The sequence below is a fragment of the Camarhynchus parvulus genome, chromosome 12, assembly GCF_901933205.1.
Source record: "Camarhynchus parvulus chromosome 12, STF_HiC, whole genome shotgun sequence".
Taxonomy (NCBI): domain Eukaryota; kingdom Metazoa; phylum Chordata; class Aves; order Passeriformes; family Thraupidae; genus Camarhynchus; species Camarhynchus parvulus.
The window spans coordinates 6,583,393-6,597,998 of record NC_044582.1 but is presented as its reverse complement, the minus strand read 5'-3'; the positions used below and the strand labels follow the sequence as shown (position 1 = coordinate 6,597,998).

Here is a 14,606-nt window from a genome sequence, read left to right as displayed (position 1 = left end):
CCTTCGAAATGCTGAGATGCTCTGAGCTGCTGGGGTGGGATCTGGGCTCCCAGCCGTGCACTCACCACAAGCTCCCGCAGCACGCCGGGCTCTCCCCTTCCCCGCTGACGTTCTCCGTGTTCACCGACTCGGTCTCGCTGGTGGGCATGCTCGCTGTGGGGACACAGAACTGCCTCAGAGCCAGCCCCACGCAAGGCATGGCGCTGCTGGCATCTCCTCACCCATGGCAAGAGGGCCTCCAGCTCTGCCAAGAACTTGGAAGATCTGAGGAGTCGTAGATGAAGTCAGACACTTCATCAGTCCTCCTCTCTCACCGAAAGGAAGCACGCTGAACTCCAGAGAGAATGGTGGCTTTTTTATTTTTGTTGTTTCTTTTTAGTGATTCAAGATAATTGCTTACAATTCACTGCAGAGTATAAAGTAGAGGAAGTTTGTACAAAGAGTATGCTACCCTAGCAAAGAAACTGAGCTAGATTCTGAAACTTTTCCCTTTGAGAAGAGTTCTGTTAACACTTTGGAAGTGCTTTTCTGTTGAAGTGCTATTAAAAGCTCTCTGATTCCAAGAAATATTGTCAAACCTCTGAAAGTAGGAACAACACACTGTGGTCACACTGACCACTCTTTGCTTTTACTGACATTGTGAATTATTGAGGCAAGATGCCAGAAGGTAAATGTGCCTGCAAATACTGCATGAGCAGAAGGCAGAAGCAGGGGAATGGGAGAATGGTCCTTCATACCACTAATAAAAAGGGGACAAGTACATTTGCCACAGAGTGAATTACTGCACACAGAGTGGATCAGTACCGAGTGGTTAGCAGGTGTAGCTGATGGTTTTTTAGACAAAACTAATTTTCAGCTGAGTCATCACCATTTGTCTGCAAATCAGCTGAAATATAGAGGGAGGACACCTTATGTCCAAAAGTGTTAGGAAATTATAAACAGCCAAAGTTCTCAGCACTTCCTAGGGGAGAGCACTGCTTCCATGTCTGCAAAGTGAGCATGAAAGGAAAACCTTAGGAGCAAGAAAAGGGTAAATTAATGTTGCTGATCTGTACAGTAGAAATACCATTTCAAGTAGGAAACATCAGAGAGGTGCAAGGTGCACTGAAATTACTGTAAAACAGCAAGAACAAAAGAAAACCAGAGCATTCTAAAGGTATTCTGGTGTGTACCTTCCACTGTTTTGATGGTTTGCTTGGTTGGTTTATTTGGTTTGGTTTGTTGGGAAGGGTTTAAGCCAATGTCTGTGAACTGACAATGTGACTCAGGGCAATACATTGCCAACTTCTGATAGGGAGATCTCACTATTTTGGTAGCCTAAAGGATGATATGAGATTTAAGAATCAGACCCTGAATTTTCTGCTTTGTGCACAAATCAGGTACAAAGTGATAAATGTTAGAAACAGTCTCTCTGCACAGCCTCCATACTGCCTCAACACCAACATGAAGACAGAGGGGAGTGGGAAGGGCTGGTTTGGATTCTGCGCCCGTCAGTCCCATCCAAGCTGGAGACTGACAGGTCTGTGCAGGCCAGGTACTCAGCTACTGCTGAGAATCTGTCCCCATGAGCAAGTCACTGTTATATAGAATGCTAAACAGAGTGGCATAACAAAGAAAGATCCAAAATGTCCATGCAGGTGTTTGAATAAACAAGGCACTTCAGGCAGTGAGCACAGCAAAACCTTCTTTCACAAGGTTCTTCTGTTCTGATGATTCTTTTAAAATATTACTGTAATTACTTTATATATTAAAAGTCTCTGGTTAGCACCTGCAAGTGTCTCAATTCTAATATCATGCTTCCCTTTATAAATCTGTTTTAAAATAATGAATTTTGCTAGTCCTGTAAGAACTTCACTGCTTACAGAGTTCAAAAGGAATTTCATTCAAAAGTAAAGAAAACAATCTTAGATGTTCAAATTCAACTATTAAAATTTCAAAGGGTTAAAGAAAAAAAAATAATGAAATTATTTCAAGCATAGTCTCAGGGCTTCAGAACTAAGAATTTTTATTTTTAAATGCCAGTTTCTTTTGAAATAACTATAAGTATATATAAGTATACCCTGTCTGGTAAAGAACTGAACTGGTTGCCTTGTGCCAGGTGACTTGACTGCTGTTAGAAAACACAGCATTACAGTCACTTAATTATGAACATTTCAGCACTTGTGATGAGCAACTGCAAAATAAGAGTGCTGAAATCTTTGTTTCACACACCATTAAGAGCTGCCAGGAAAACACAGCTAGGCCTACTTCCATGATTATTGCCTATGTGCAATGAGTCCCACACTTGTATTTCAAATTTATCAACCCTTCTGTCCCCTGGAAAAAAGGTACCTAGAATCCAACTCTTCATAAAGTGTCACTCCACTGAGTGACAAAAAAGCTACATTTAATGGAAGTAATGTAAGTGCATGTAAAAGTGAAGTACTATTATTTTAACTCAAGTCTCCCCTGACTTTATCTGTTAGCCCACAATAAGAAATACCAGCCCCTTTTGAACACAATTATTTGAAGAAAAACAAAGTAAAAATATCTTTGTCCCTACTGAAGTGAATGTCAATTCTCTTAATTATGAAATACATCAGAATGTTACTGTGCTTCAGATACCACAGGGCTCTTGCTGCATCTCTATCAGTGACTTGCAGGTGCTGTATTACAAAGAGAAGAGGGAAAAAAATGAACCAATTCACATTAGAAACTCAGCTGCCATTATACTGTAATTTATATGTCAAAATTGAAACTTGACAGAAGTACTGAGAAAGGCACCATGTGGAAGTCCAGCTCCAGCAATGCCAGCAAGTCATGAGGTCTTTAGGCAGAAGAAAAGAGCAGCACCGCATGTCCACATCCACTCTGCTAATGCAAGCAACCTGCCAGGGCCCAAAACAACTCAGCTCCATGGCCACAGCTCCATAAGGGCAGGTGGTGTCCATGAGGCAAACACAGAACACAATTTTGAGAGACTGACCTCAGCAGGGTCAGTTCTGAGATCTGTAAACTGGCACCCCAGTATTGAAAGAAAGATGCCAAATTTTGTCTTTCCTTTATTCACCTTTTGCCCTTATTTTACTGGCATTCTTCTGGAAAGATTATCTAGATTTCTAGATAAAATAATCTCTTCAATTAAGCTAACTGGTTTCATACAAAAGAATGCTTGCATTAGACAATATAAGCAACCCATACAGCATGCAGCTTAATACTTTCCTGAGTGGATAGAAAACAGGTCAAATACATAAATTACTCCATTTTTCTTCTGTGGATAAGAATATAACATGAGAAAAACTATCCATTGTATTCAGGAGGTACTCTAGGGAGTTTCAGACTTTGGAGCAAGGACTTCCAACTCCACTCCAGGATGTAACATAACTAATAAACAGTGAAGAGCAAGCCACTGTCTATCAACAATGCTGGGCCCTTGCCAGCTAGAGTTAGAAGAAATAAATTCCATAATCCTGAAATACAACAATTCAGTGTCACTGTAGAAGCCAGAAGCGGGCTAAATTACAACCTGAATTACTGAATTGTGGTTTCAAGTATTATTATTGGAAATGTTTTCCTCTCTAATGGAAATTATTAAAATTTTAACCTGTTTCAGCTTCAGCTGTGCATTTTCACATTGGTGCATGTTGGGCAGCCTTTTGGTTAACTGTGCTGAAGGAAAAGTGCTGCAGAAGTGGATCGATCTGCACAGCTCATCTGTATTGGCTACTGCAGAGAATCTTGGCATTATACTAAACTGGCAAAATTTTAGATCACTCTTACAAAAAATTTCATGTTGTGTTTGCTAGTAACAGCCAACCAATTCCTTGAATTGCTGGTTCAAAATTTTCCTAATTCTTTCTCAAATTAGTACATTAATTTTCTGAATCCTTTTTATGAAATCTTTGAGGTAGTCAAATGGGAAAACAGAGTGGGAAAAAAAATCCCCAAAGTGGCAACATTATCATTGCAAATTCATCTCAAATTTTCCCAAGTCTGCTGTATGCCCAGAAAACACTTCAGAAAGAAGTGGCACTATCTCCTGTGACTGTGAAGCTTTTCAGGGTAAATTCAGTTTAAGGAGAGACTGCTTGGAAGATGTTCTCCATGATAGTGTAGCAAGATATATTTTTCATAGTGTAGATTTAATGTTGCTGTAGATCATTCTTATGGGCTCTCTCTTTTTATAGGCAGCCCATGGAAAAGCAATATAAGGCTGGCTGCATAGCAGTGAAAGGAGAGCAAATAAATTGGGTTTTGTTATACTAGCATCACTGAACCAACCACTTGGAGACTGAAGGATGACACTGAGAACCTTGGGAATGCTTCATATTCTACACACATGTTGCTTTTAATGGACATACAGGTAGAGGGAATACAAAGAAAAATATTTCGTGTGGTGTTTCTAATCCAGAGACAGTCTAAGCTTCAGCTCCTCAGATCAGCAGCATAATCATCTCGGGAAGAAATAAACTTAGGCCATTAATTTGTACTTTGGAAAAACCCTACTCACAAAAGGTGCACCTGCCCTGCAAGGCAGAGGAACCCAAGCCAGTGCCCATGAGTTTGGGATGCCTCTGACTTGCAAGGTCAAGCATCAGGCATGGCACAGCAGCCACTGCCAGCAGGAGACAGCAGGTGCCAGGCAGTGCCAGGCTGGTCCTGACAGACATCAGAACCTGATTGTTTAAGGGCTGTGTTGAAATACATAGTTCAAAGTAAAATTGCAAGTGTCTTCTCACAACTTTAATGGAAAAACTGTTTCAGCATGCAGAGCTGAGTGAGCTATCAGACAGTGATATGTAAATGTCTATATGTAACAGCTGCACAAACAATTTCAAGCAGACTCACTGTTTGAACAAAATTAGTCTAACAGGCCCTAGCAATTTCTGACTTAGAATTCTGCATTCTCTAAAGTAACTGGATGAGAGTTTCAGCCTCAGTCTGGGCCACAATAGTAATTGTTAGGACAGCAATAAATCCAGTTGGTTGAATAACTTAGTTGCAGATAGGACTAAAATTGGATCTCCTAACTACTGCAACTGTGCTCATGTCAAAACAGGACATTTGCCAGTATTAAAACAGGTAGATTAGAAAATAATTAGCATACTTTAAACCTCCTGCCCATCTTCAGTGTGGGTGGGAAGAAGTGAATAAAACAAATTACAGAAACAAAACCATCAATAACAAAAGGAGTTACAGTAAAAGCTTGTTATGTTTTGTTAGATTCTACATCATAAGTATCAAAAGTAAATAGTGTTATCATCATGCTGTTCTAAGCTTACACTTTGATGCATTATAAATCTTGTAAAATACTTTTATTACTTTCTTCATGCCTAAATTTAAAATAGATTTTTCATCTGGTTTACCTGACTTCTGAAAAAGAAAACCTATTCTTCAAGAACAGCCACAGACAAAGACACAGACAAAGGGGAAATGTGAATGGATTAACCACTCTGCTTTAGGGAGGAAGAGCAGCACCTCTATTTCAAACATGCACTTCAACCAGGAGGAAGGTCTGCATGCACAAGGGGTTCCATGCTAGAGGGCTGTGCCTAGGTTAGAGAAATGCAAAGAGTCTGTGCTCCCGAAAGCTACCACATCCAATGCAGTATGGGCAAAAAAGAAAAGTTCAACTGCAAATCCGAGCACGTTTTACCATGTTTATTGGAAGAACGGCCAAAGCAGCTAAGTCTGCTTTTCTTCTTGTCTTCCATTAAGTCAGCCAGTGTAAGCCCTGGGGAAGCACATGTAATCCCAGCAGTGACGCGGGAGGTGGCAGCAGTCGCAACGCAAAAAACAAAGACGTGTCCGTACACACAACACAGGCAAGGTTAGGCAAAACAGACTGACATCACCGGCAGCACGACTGTCACAGCTAAACCCCTCACCTCTCACGGCTCCTCGCATTTTGAGCTAAATTCGCAGTGCTTTGAAGGCAATGGAAGTTTTTTTTCATTGGCTTCAGGATAATCAATAATAAAGACTTCCAACTTTCACTAAAGGCATGTTTACAATTCTAGTAATTAAAAGTATTCTGTTATTCAACAGCATTGAATACCTGCCCATTATCAGCAACAGAGACATACAAATGCATAGGATTTATAAATAAATTACTTAATGACTTCTATGATTAGAAATTTTCAAATGGTGGGGGGGCATTGCAGGAACCTCAACTGCAATTTTAAACAATTACATGAGAAACTATTAATCACTGACTTAACCATCTTTGAAATCTCTGCCTTTGCCTGCCACAGAAATCTTGTGTATCCTAAACCCAGAGCTCTTCTACATCATTGAGGGGCACCATGGTGATCATCCATCTCCATAAACCAGCAGTAATCTGTATCACCCAGAGGTTTAGATATTCAAAACAGATACAGAGTTGCCTAGAAGCCTGAAAATTATTATTTTGACTATCTTGGGACCCAGCTCTACTTCATGCTTCCAAGATGGCTCAAGAAAAAAACATCACCAATACATTTCAACTAAATTTACTACCTAAAAATATCTGAAATGCAAGGAGGTGGGGCAACTCGGCAACCCTTCCTCCTTTACAGGCCGTTGCAATTGATATTAACATTGAAATACCAAGCCTCATATTTAAGGACAGGTGCATAAATCCAGGAGTGCTAGAAGATTGCCTGTTCACTGTACATTTTCACACAAAAGCATATATGTCTGCCTGAAATTAAATTCTTGGCATTTCTCTTAAAGCTCTTTTAATTACTTTCCTTCTATTTTCACTCTGCAAGTCTTCTACAACCTTTAACTTAGCCTAAAATTATGCCTAAGTTAACAGCTTGGACATAAAAGTTCTTTCAAACTCAGTAGATATGCAAAGTAATTTTGCATATTATCTGTATGACCTCAAAGCTTTTTAAAGAATGCCAGAGCAAATGGGGGGTTTTTGCAGCCTATTAACAGACATCCAATTTAAACAGGACAAAAAGGGTTCCTGGAATTTCACCTGTAAACCGAGTCCATTGGCACCACAGCTGACAACCCAGTCATCCAACACTCTCTGCAAACTCAGCATCACCTAGAATTCTACACAGCAGCCTTGTACAAATGTACTTACTCCACAAAATGTGCCATCTTTTGCATCTCAGGCTTAGGATTTTATACCAGTACTCAAACCCAGAGTTTATGCACTCCTTCCACACATTAGTAGCAATAACGAAGTGTTGTGAATTCTGGCTTTTTTTGCTCCGTTCTAGATAAAAATTCTATTTGTGCAACATATTTTCCAATAGACATAAATTATTCCTTTCCGGTGGTGCAGGAATCAACAGCAACCCACAGTTTCCCTTGCAGCCTCTCATAAAATCAGTGTCCTTCCAGTCAGTAACACAGTCCCTTACTCACATACTTTACTTTTATTGTGAACTAAAGGACTCATAAAATTCTGAAACTCAAAGATTCTGAAAAACTACTACTATCACTGCAATACAGAGATAGTATACTGTCTATCATACTTCAATATACTTCAACATCAAACTACCAGATAAATCACCTGGTTCTAACAGCCTACTGTTAAATAAATACATCATAAATTATATTTCTTAGTGTCAAGTGAAAATCCCACAAGATTTCATTTACTGCACACCCAGTTAAGATAGCTAGTAAAAATGTTCTCTATTGTATTCTGAATATCAAAAAGAAAGACATAGAATGTTGTTTTCCTATTTCAACAACAACAACAAAACATCCTCCGTATTAGCATAAGGTTATTTCTTGACTGTAACTTTGGTCATATTTTTAAGCACTTTATATCATTATTGTTTTCCTTGCATGCATCCACAGGAAAACACATTCTGAGGATTTACAATAACACTTAATGGCATATGGCTTCTCTGCACTAACTCTTTCCAGAACACAAATAAAGCAAAGTTTATAAGTCTCAGTAGTGACTGAATGCAGACAGTGATTCATACATGGACACCCCAAGCAGAATTTTGTTGTAGGATTCCAAATTACCTTCCATGACTCAGCATCTCCATATTGACAGAAAATTGCTCTGCTAACCAACACTTCTGCAAACTGGGAAAGGGAAAGCACTGGCCAGGCTGCCTTCCCTGCAGTGCAACACCCCCAGGAAGAGTCAAACTGTCCCCACAGAAGTAGACAGGAAGGAATACATACTGTTCCTTTTGCCTTCTTCATCAGCCTCTTCATCATTCTCAGGGTCAATGTCTTCTGCCTGGGTAATCCAATCTAAATATCCTTTCAGGTCTTCTTCAAGCTGCTGTTTTTCACGTAGCTTCTGGAAGTCCCCGCGGGCCTTGGCCTTTTCCCTTTCTTTGGAAAATTCTCTATCAAATGCAGATAAAGCAGAAAAAAAACACTGATTGACAAACTCTTTGGCATTTTAATCAAAGTCTTGACACTGCAGATTAGCACAGTGACATAGAAAATACACTGAAGATTGGAGTGCTGCTTTGAAAACAAGGTAGAGGTGCAAAGAAGTCATGGCAAATCCCTACCACTTCACATCTCAACTTTCAGAGCTTTTATGATTTAATCAAAAATTAAGCGGTATTTTTGACACTTCCCATAAGGGAAGAGTCAACTCTTCTCATTTAATTACTGCTCTTCTATACAGATCTCAAAATTTCTTTTATCTACAAACAGAAACTAGCTTGCAATAATGAAGCAATTTCACATTTAAGTATTAAGTTTCAGTGAAAAGAAAATTCTGGTTTTAGAAAAGCCCATTCTAAAATCCTTCCTCTCCCGGTCACAGTTCATTGGCCATGTCCAAACACACAGAACCCCACTTCTGGGCTCTCCCTTAACAATATCACACACAGACTCCTGTGATGCTGGAAATTTTCTCCCTGCAACAGAACCTAGAAGTCCTCACAGATCAGAAACAGAAACTTAATCCTCTATCTCACTGCCCCAGTCTCAAGACAATGTATTGGACTCTCTATCCAGTTTAGTTCATGACTGGGATCAATCCCTGAATTGTCATGGAATGATAATAAAAATAATGAAATCATGCTCTTTGATGAGGAGATTGGATAAAATGGCCTCCCTAAGGTCTTTTTCAACCTGAACTACCCCATAAATCTAAGATTTCCTGAATTACATATGACTCAAGACAACTAACAATTACATTCTATATTCTCCCTGCACAACATCTCACATGCCAACATCATTAAAACTTTTGGTGTGATCCACAGCTCCAAATGAGAAACCCCCTCTGCGACAAGGACAAACACATTCCAATTTATCTGAGTATCAATATGTAGTGTTAGGGGCAGGCAAGGATCTTTTGGATTGTACGCTAAGTACATACAATTCAGTATCTAAAGTTAGCTTGTTTTGACTAACATGTTAATCTTTGAAGGGTTTGGGTTGGGAGGGACCTCAAAGCTCATCCCATTCTGTGTTCCTGCACTGGGACCTCTTCCACTACCCCAGGCTGCTCCAAGCCCTGTTCAACCTGGCCTTGGGCACTTCCAGGGATGTGGCAGCCACAGCTTCTGTGGGCAATGTGTACCAGGGCCTCATCACCCTCACAGGGAAGAATTTCTTCCTAATATTGATATAAATTGCCTTCATTCAGTTTTAAGCAGTTTAGCCCTTGTCCTATTGCTACTCACATTAATATTACAATAGGGCTTAAGTTAAACTTTAAAAAAAAGTTAGAGCAATTTCATTTTCCATGAATTTGCATCTCCTTTATTTATTGGAAAATTTCACTTGAAGATATTCCCTAGTTAATACGCTCTTAAGGGGAAATTTATTGAACCACTCAATAATACCCTTTCTCAAGTGGAAAATATTATAAAATTCGCATAAGACAAAAATATTTTAAGACAGTCAAACAATTAGCAATAAAAATATTGCCCTAAGAAAGCAGAATAGAATAACAGAAAGTCTCCATTTTTCAAAATAATATTACAATTTGGTGATATACACTGTTTGTTTAGAATTACAAACACATAATCACTCCAGGGGGCATCTTATTTATTTTTACTGGCTGCTTTAGTCTTTAAACATGTCAGAGAAAAAATTTAGTATTTAGATGACATCAGTAAATTTAAGTGTTAAGCTGTTTACATACAACTATAGAGATGCTGGAGGCTTTTTAATGTTATGTTGCAGAAGTTACACAGCTTTCTGCTGCAAATGCTAAGAGGCAGGCATTTCATCTTTTACAGCTGAGGACTTAATTCAACAGCACTTCAGCCTGGCACATGGGGATCATCCTGTTCCATCTGATGGCGCTGTAATGAAGAATGCCTGTGCTTGCTTTGCATTTGCTACCCTTCACCTCCCATCCAGGACCAGATCCTGCAAGAGGCCATCTCCTCACAAAAATGCCAGTGAGAGAGAGAGCTCTAAAGATCTCTCTGAGAGATAATCACTCTAAAAAATAACCAGAGTGACTGCACAAGTCAACAAGAAACTGTTTGGGTTAAGGAATGCCAGGTTTAAGCTTCTCTCAGAGAGAGGATTAGAGCCTGTCCTTTCCACCTGATTGAGGCAGCGTGCTCATGACTCACTTCCCACAGGCAGGATCTCTGGAGAAAGAGCTATCATGGCAGAGGAGGAAATGAGAAGTAGCAAGCCTTGCTGGCTTTTACTAAGTATTCATGTGTTTTTCATTTAAAGTCCTTCAGGTATTTCTCATTAATTCAAAGGAGATGTGACGCATGAGGGTGAAGTAAAACAAAGTTGCTATTATTATATAGAGTGAACAAAATAATTTTTTAGTTAATCAGCTGGCAAGGCTGATCCTTTGAACAGAACTTCACCCATGGCTGAACTGCTCTTTGACTTCACATTAAAACAGCTGCATACAGAGAATTAAACCTAGTTTTTATACACAGCTGATTCTGACCTTTCCCTTTAGTACTGCACAGAAGTCAGATGCTGCCTTGCTACAGGCTGCTGCCATTTATCAGTAGGGGGAGATACAAAGGTGCTCATTTCCATGATACTTAAAAATTTCAATTTTATTTTTAAAACTGATTGTTTATAAGGAACTATAAAACATGAGAAGGTAATTTTTAATTTTTTTTTTTAAAAAGGGGGAGGGAAGAATCTCGCTCAATGGTATTTGGGACATCCCTCAGACACATATGTACATACTCCTTTTAGGGGAATGCCATTAATAAGAAAGGAGAATTTAATAGAATTGGAAAGTAATTAATTTCCTGTTGGCAAAACAAAAGCGTCTCTTTTTCTTGGCCAAGAAATAAGCAATTTGAAAAAGATGATGGGGTGAGAAGTGGGAGAGATGTCGGCTCTTTAAAGCTCCTGACAAAGACATCGGGACAAAAAGATACTTGCATATTTAGGTAAAGATACACAGACATTGGCTGATTTCCTGGAAGGAGGACTAAGACAGCTGCTTGTGCAGCATTTCATGGCTGGGGAGTGGGAAGGGTGGGTCCAGGGCAGAAAAGAAAATCTTTCAGCTCTGCAGGCAACACAGGGACTGACGTGGTCAGACTGGTGGCCTGAACTGGCCTCCTGTCATCAACCCAGCACTCAGGCCAGCAGCCTCTGAAGCTGACAGGCTCAAGAAACTGCACATTAATTGCAGTAAGTGGACTTAAGCTCTGTAAATATTTGGTTTCACAAATGCCTGTGCTAAGAGCTAACTTTGAAACACGTATTTCATTCTGGTTTGATAAAGTGACCTGGATCTGATATTTGAAAGTATTTTGGGCAGGGGGTGCTGCATTTGCAGCACAATAGAGACATCACTTGCAAAATAAAGCATTTTATGGAGACTAATTTACATAATCTCATTTACTTTTAGTGATAACTAACCTACTATATAAAATTCAGAGTTTATTTCTGTTGCCCAAAAATTCCTCGTCTCCTAGCAGAAAGATGATCTCATTTCTCTGTTCAGGCACAACACCATCATCATCAATGGTTGTTGAGGCAGAAGCATATAAAATGCAGGGCTTGAATTCATGCTTCAATAGTCTGGGGTAATCATGCCAGATTTTTCTTTCCTCAGCAGAGTGAAATAACCCCTGCTGATGTGCATCAGTTGGGAATGGCTTGATGCAACAAGGTGGAAGTGGCAGCAGAGTGCCTGCTGGGACTCAATTACATCTCCCTGGTTCTCACACCTTCAATTACAGGCAAGGTCATATTAACCAAAAATCCTAAGGCAATTTGTTGAAATTCTTTGGTACACTCTCCCTTCTCTCTGTGTACTTACAGATAGAATAACTGGAGACACCTCTACCAGCCTCCTACCAGCTGAAAGCTTTCCCATGCTAAAGGCCAGGGACATTTCATCAGGGGGCCTGCACAGCAGCAGGAGTGTGGTTGAAACTTCTGTGTGTCTCTAGGCATTGATGATGGGAAACAAACAGGTGCTTTTGATATCAGAGCATAAAGCAGGACACAAACCCTTTGCTAGCCATATTCCTGCCCTTTTGTGTCACTGCAAATGCAGTGGGAGGGAGAGTGAATCTCCTGCATACAGAGCTCACTGCACACAGGGTCTGGTATGGGGAAAGTGTTAAGCTAATTCTATATGTAGAACTGCCAACCAGACATCCCAGACTCATTTATTCACAGAGAACTGTCACATAATAACAAAAATGTACTCGCACGAGTACAGTGTTGGGCACCAGACTTGCAGGAGAGGTTTCACACAGTGGTAACCATACCAACCAACAAATCAGCAGAATCAAGTCAGAGAACTAAAACTACCTCAAGTGTACAGCTAAGCAGGGACAGCAGCTCATAGCTGGGTGTAGAGTGTAACAGATGTGAAGAGACATAAAAAAGGTTAAGTACATCACATCTTTAAATACAGGAGATTTGTAGACATCATTGTCACCCCTTCTTTTAGAGGGAAAAAACCTCACAGGCTGAACACTAGAATTATTACTCTAGGGCAAAACCAAAAAGTCCTAGCAGGAATTTTCCTTGAGCAAGGAGCATTGGGCCCTTGATGGGGAAATGCAAACTGGTATTACCCACCCATGGCTATCTCTGCGCAGTTGGTCAGCAATTACCAAAATGTGCATTCCACAGCTCCAGCAGCAGCTCTGTGGAGCAGGGGCCTGTCCAGCCTTACTGTGCCAGAGAGCTATGGGATCACCAGTAGGAACAGACAGACAGGGAACCATTTGACAGAGCGCCAAAACCGAGATCTGCTGTTTCAGACCATTGTTAATTAGATCTGCATATTAAGATGTGCCCCTCCTCTCCTGGGTCAAGCCCCATTTGGCCCAGGGCACTCAGGATTTCTTGGCAGAAGAAGGGGCAGGTGTGAGCCCAGGACCAGAGGCTGCCATCCCCTGACATCGATCCGTGCCGCCTCCATGGGGTTTGTGAAGCTGCCCTGTCTTGATCCCTGCCAGGGGCTCCCCAGCAAGCACCCCACAGCATTAATCCCTAAAAAACCTCGGTGTGGTGAGTTCAGACAAGACTGAAACAAAATCAGTTCCCTCCAAGCTCTTATTCAAGACTTCAGACCTGACCTGACTTTAGTGGTTTCTATCTAAAGCAATCAGTTACTTTCTGCTGTATACAGCTGCAAGTATTTGCTGATTAATTATTGTTAGTATATTCAACTGATTGATCAAATATAATATTTGCTTTCAAAAGTTTTACTTTCACCATGACACAGAAATTAAATGACCCTGCTTCAGCTTATAACTTCTTGAGATCTATAGCTGAAGTCCCTCTCCTTGTTTCCAAAGTATATTCAGTTTATTTATGGGAAGGAGTTACATTTTCAGCAGTAATTTTTATTTTATATTTCTCACTAGGCCTTCCTGCTGCTGTGAAAAGGAGCCCTGCCAAAACCAGTTCATTTTCCTTTTGCTGAAAGGCTATGGATGACAGTTTACTGCCATTTTCTATTTGGTGAATCATTATTCAAATGTCTTTTTCTATGATTTTTTCCATATATACTGTAGACAACAGTTCTTAGGTGTATAAGCTTATCTGCACCAACATCATTTATATGACATTAATTGACAGATACCGCTGGGAGATTGGGGTGGATGAGCACACACCCTTAACTTTTAGAATCACTATGTACATAGATTGCAAACATTGCTGGGGAAAACAAATTGAAAAAATTAACATTCCCTTAGTAACCTGCAAGATCACATGCAGGAGGATGTAAGGACATGTCAAAGCCTATGTTTTGATGTCATTTTGCAAGGCAATAGGCAATGAATTCAACTTATAAATTTATTAGAGTGTATTTGAAAGGTTTTATTTGTTCCCGTGGCTACCCAAAGAAACACTAATGCCTTGAGCAGAAAATGCCATCAGCAGAACCCATCTCCTAATGATAAAGACTATCTTCAGGAATAGATTATCATGCATCATTAAAAGCCATGCCTCTTGGTAAATGATTTATTTCCTCTGTTCATAGCAAACCAGTTAAATGCATGCTAAATTACTGACATGCCTATTTTAACTTCTTGGGTTTTTTTTATTTTAACTTTCTACACTTTCAGGAGGGATGAGTATCTCCATCCTGATCTTTATTTGTTAACTTTCTAATAACCTTAACCTTATAATTTCTAACTTTCAATTTCAGCTCACTCTTTTGCACCAATAACCATTCTAGGCTCTGGTCTTTTACACTGGAATATCTGGAGGAGGACTGTCCTGAGCTCCCA

The 14,606-nt window shown here is 40.0% G+C and overlaps 1 protein-coding gene across 1 annotated transcript in view; it reads right to left on the bottom strand.

Moving 5' to 3' along the window:
* CACNA1D (calcium voltage-gated channel subunit alpha1 D) overlaps window positions 1-14,606 on the bottom strand; it is a 169,076-nt gene that overhangs the window by 69,930 nt on the left and 84,540 nt on the right. The window contains exons 9-10 of the mRNA XM_030956521.1: window positions 8,122-8,291; window positions 66-153 (exon numbers count right to left, since the gene is read on the bottom strand). Of these exons, the coding sequence (XP_030812381.1) occupies window positions 66-153; window positions 8,122-8,291 (258 nt within the window). The remainder of the gene's footprint in view (window positions 1-65; window positions 154-8,121; window positions 8,292-14,606) is intronic.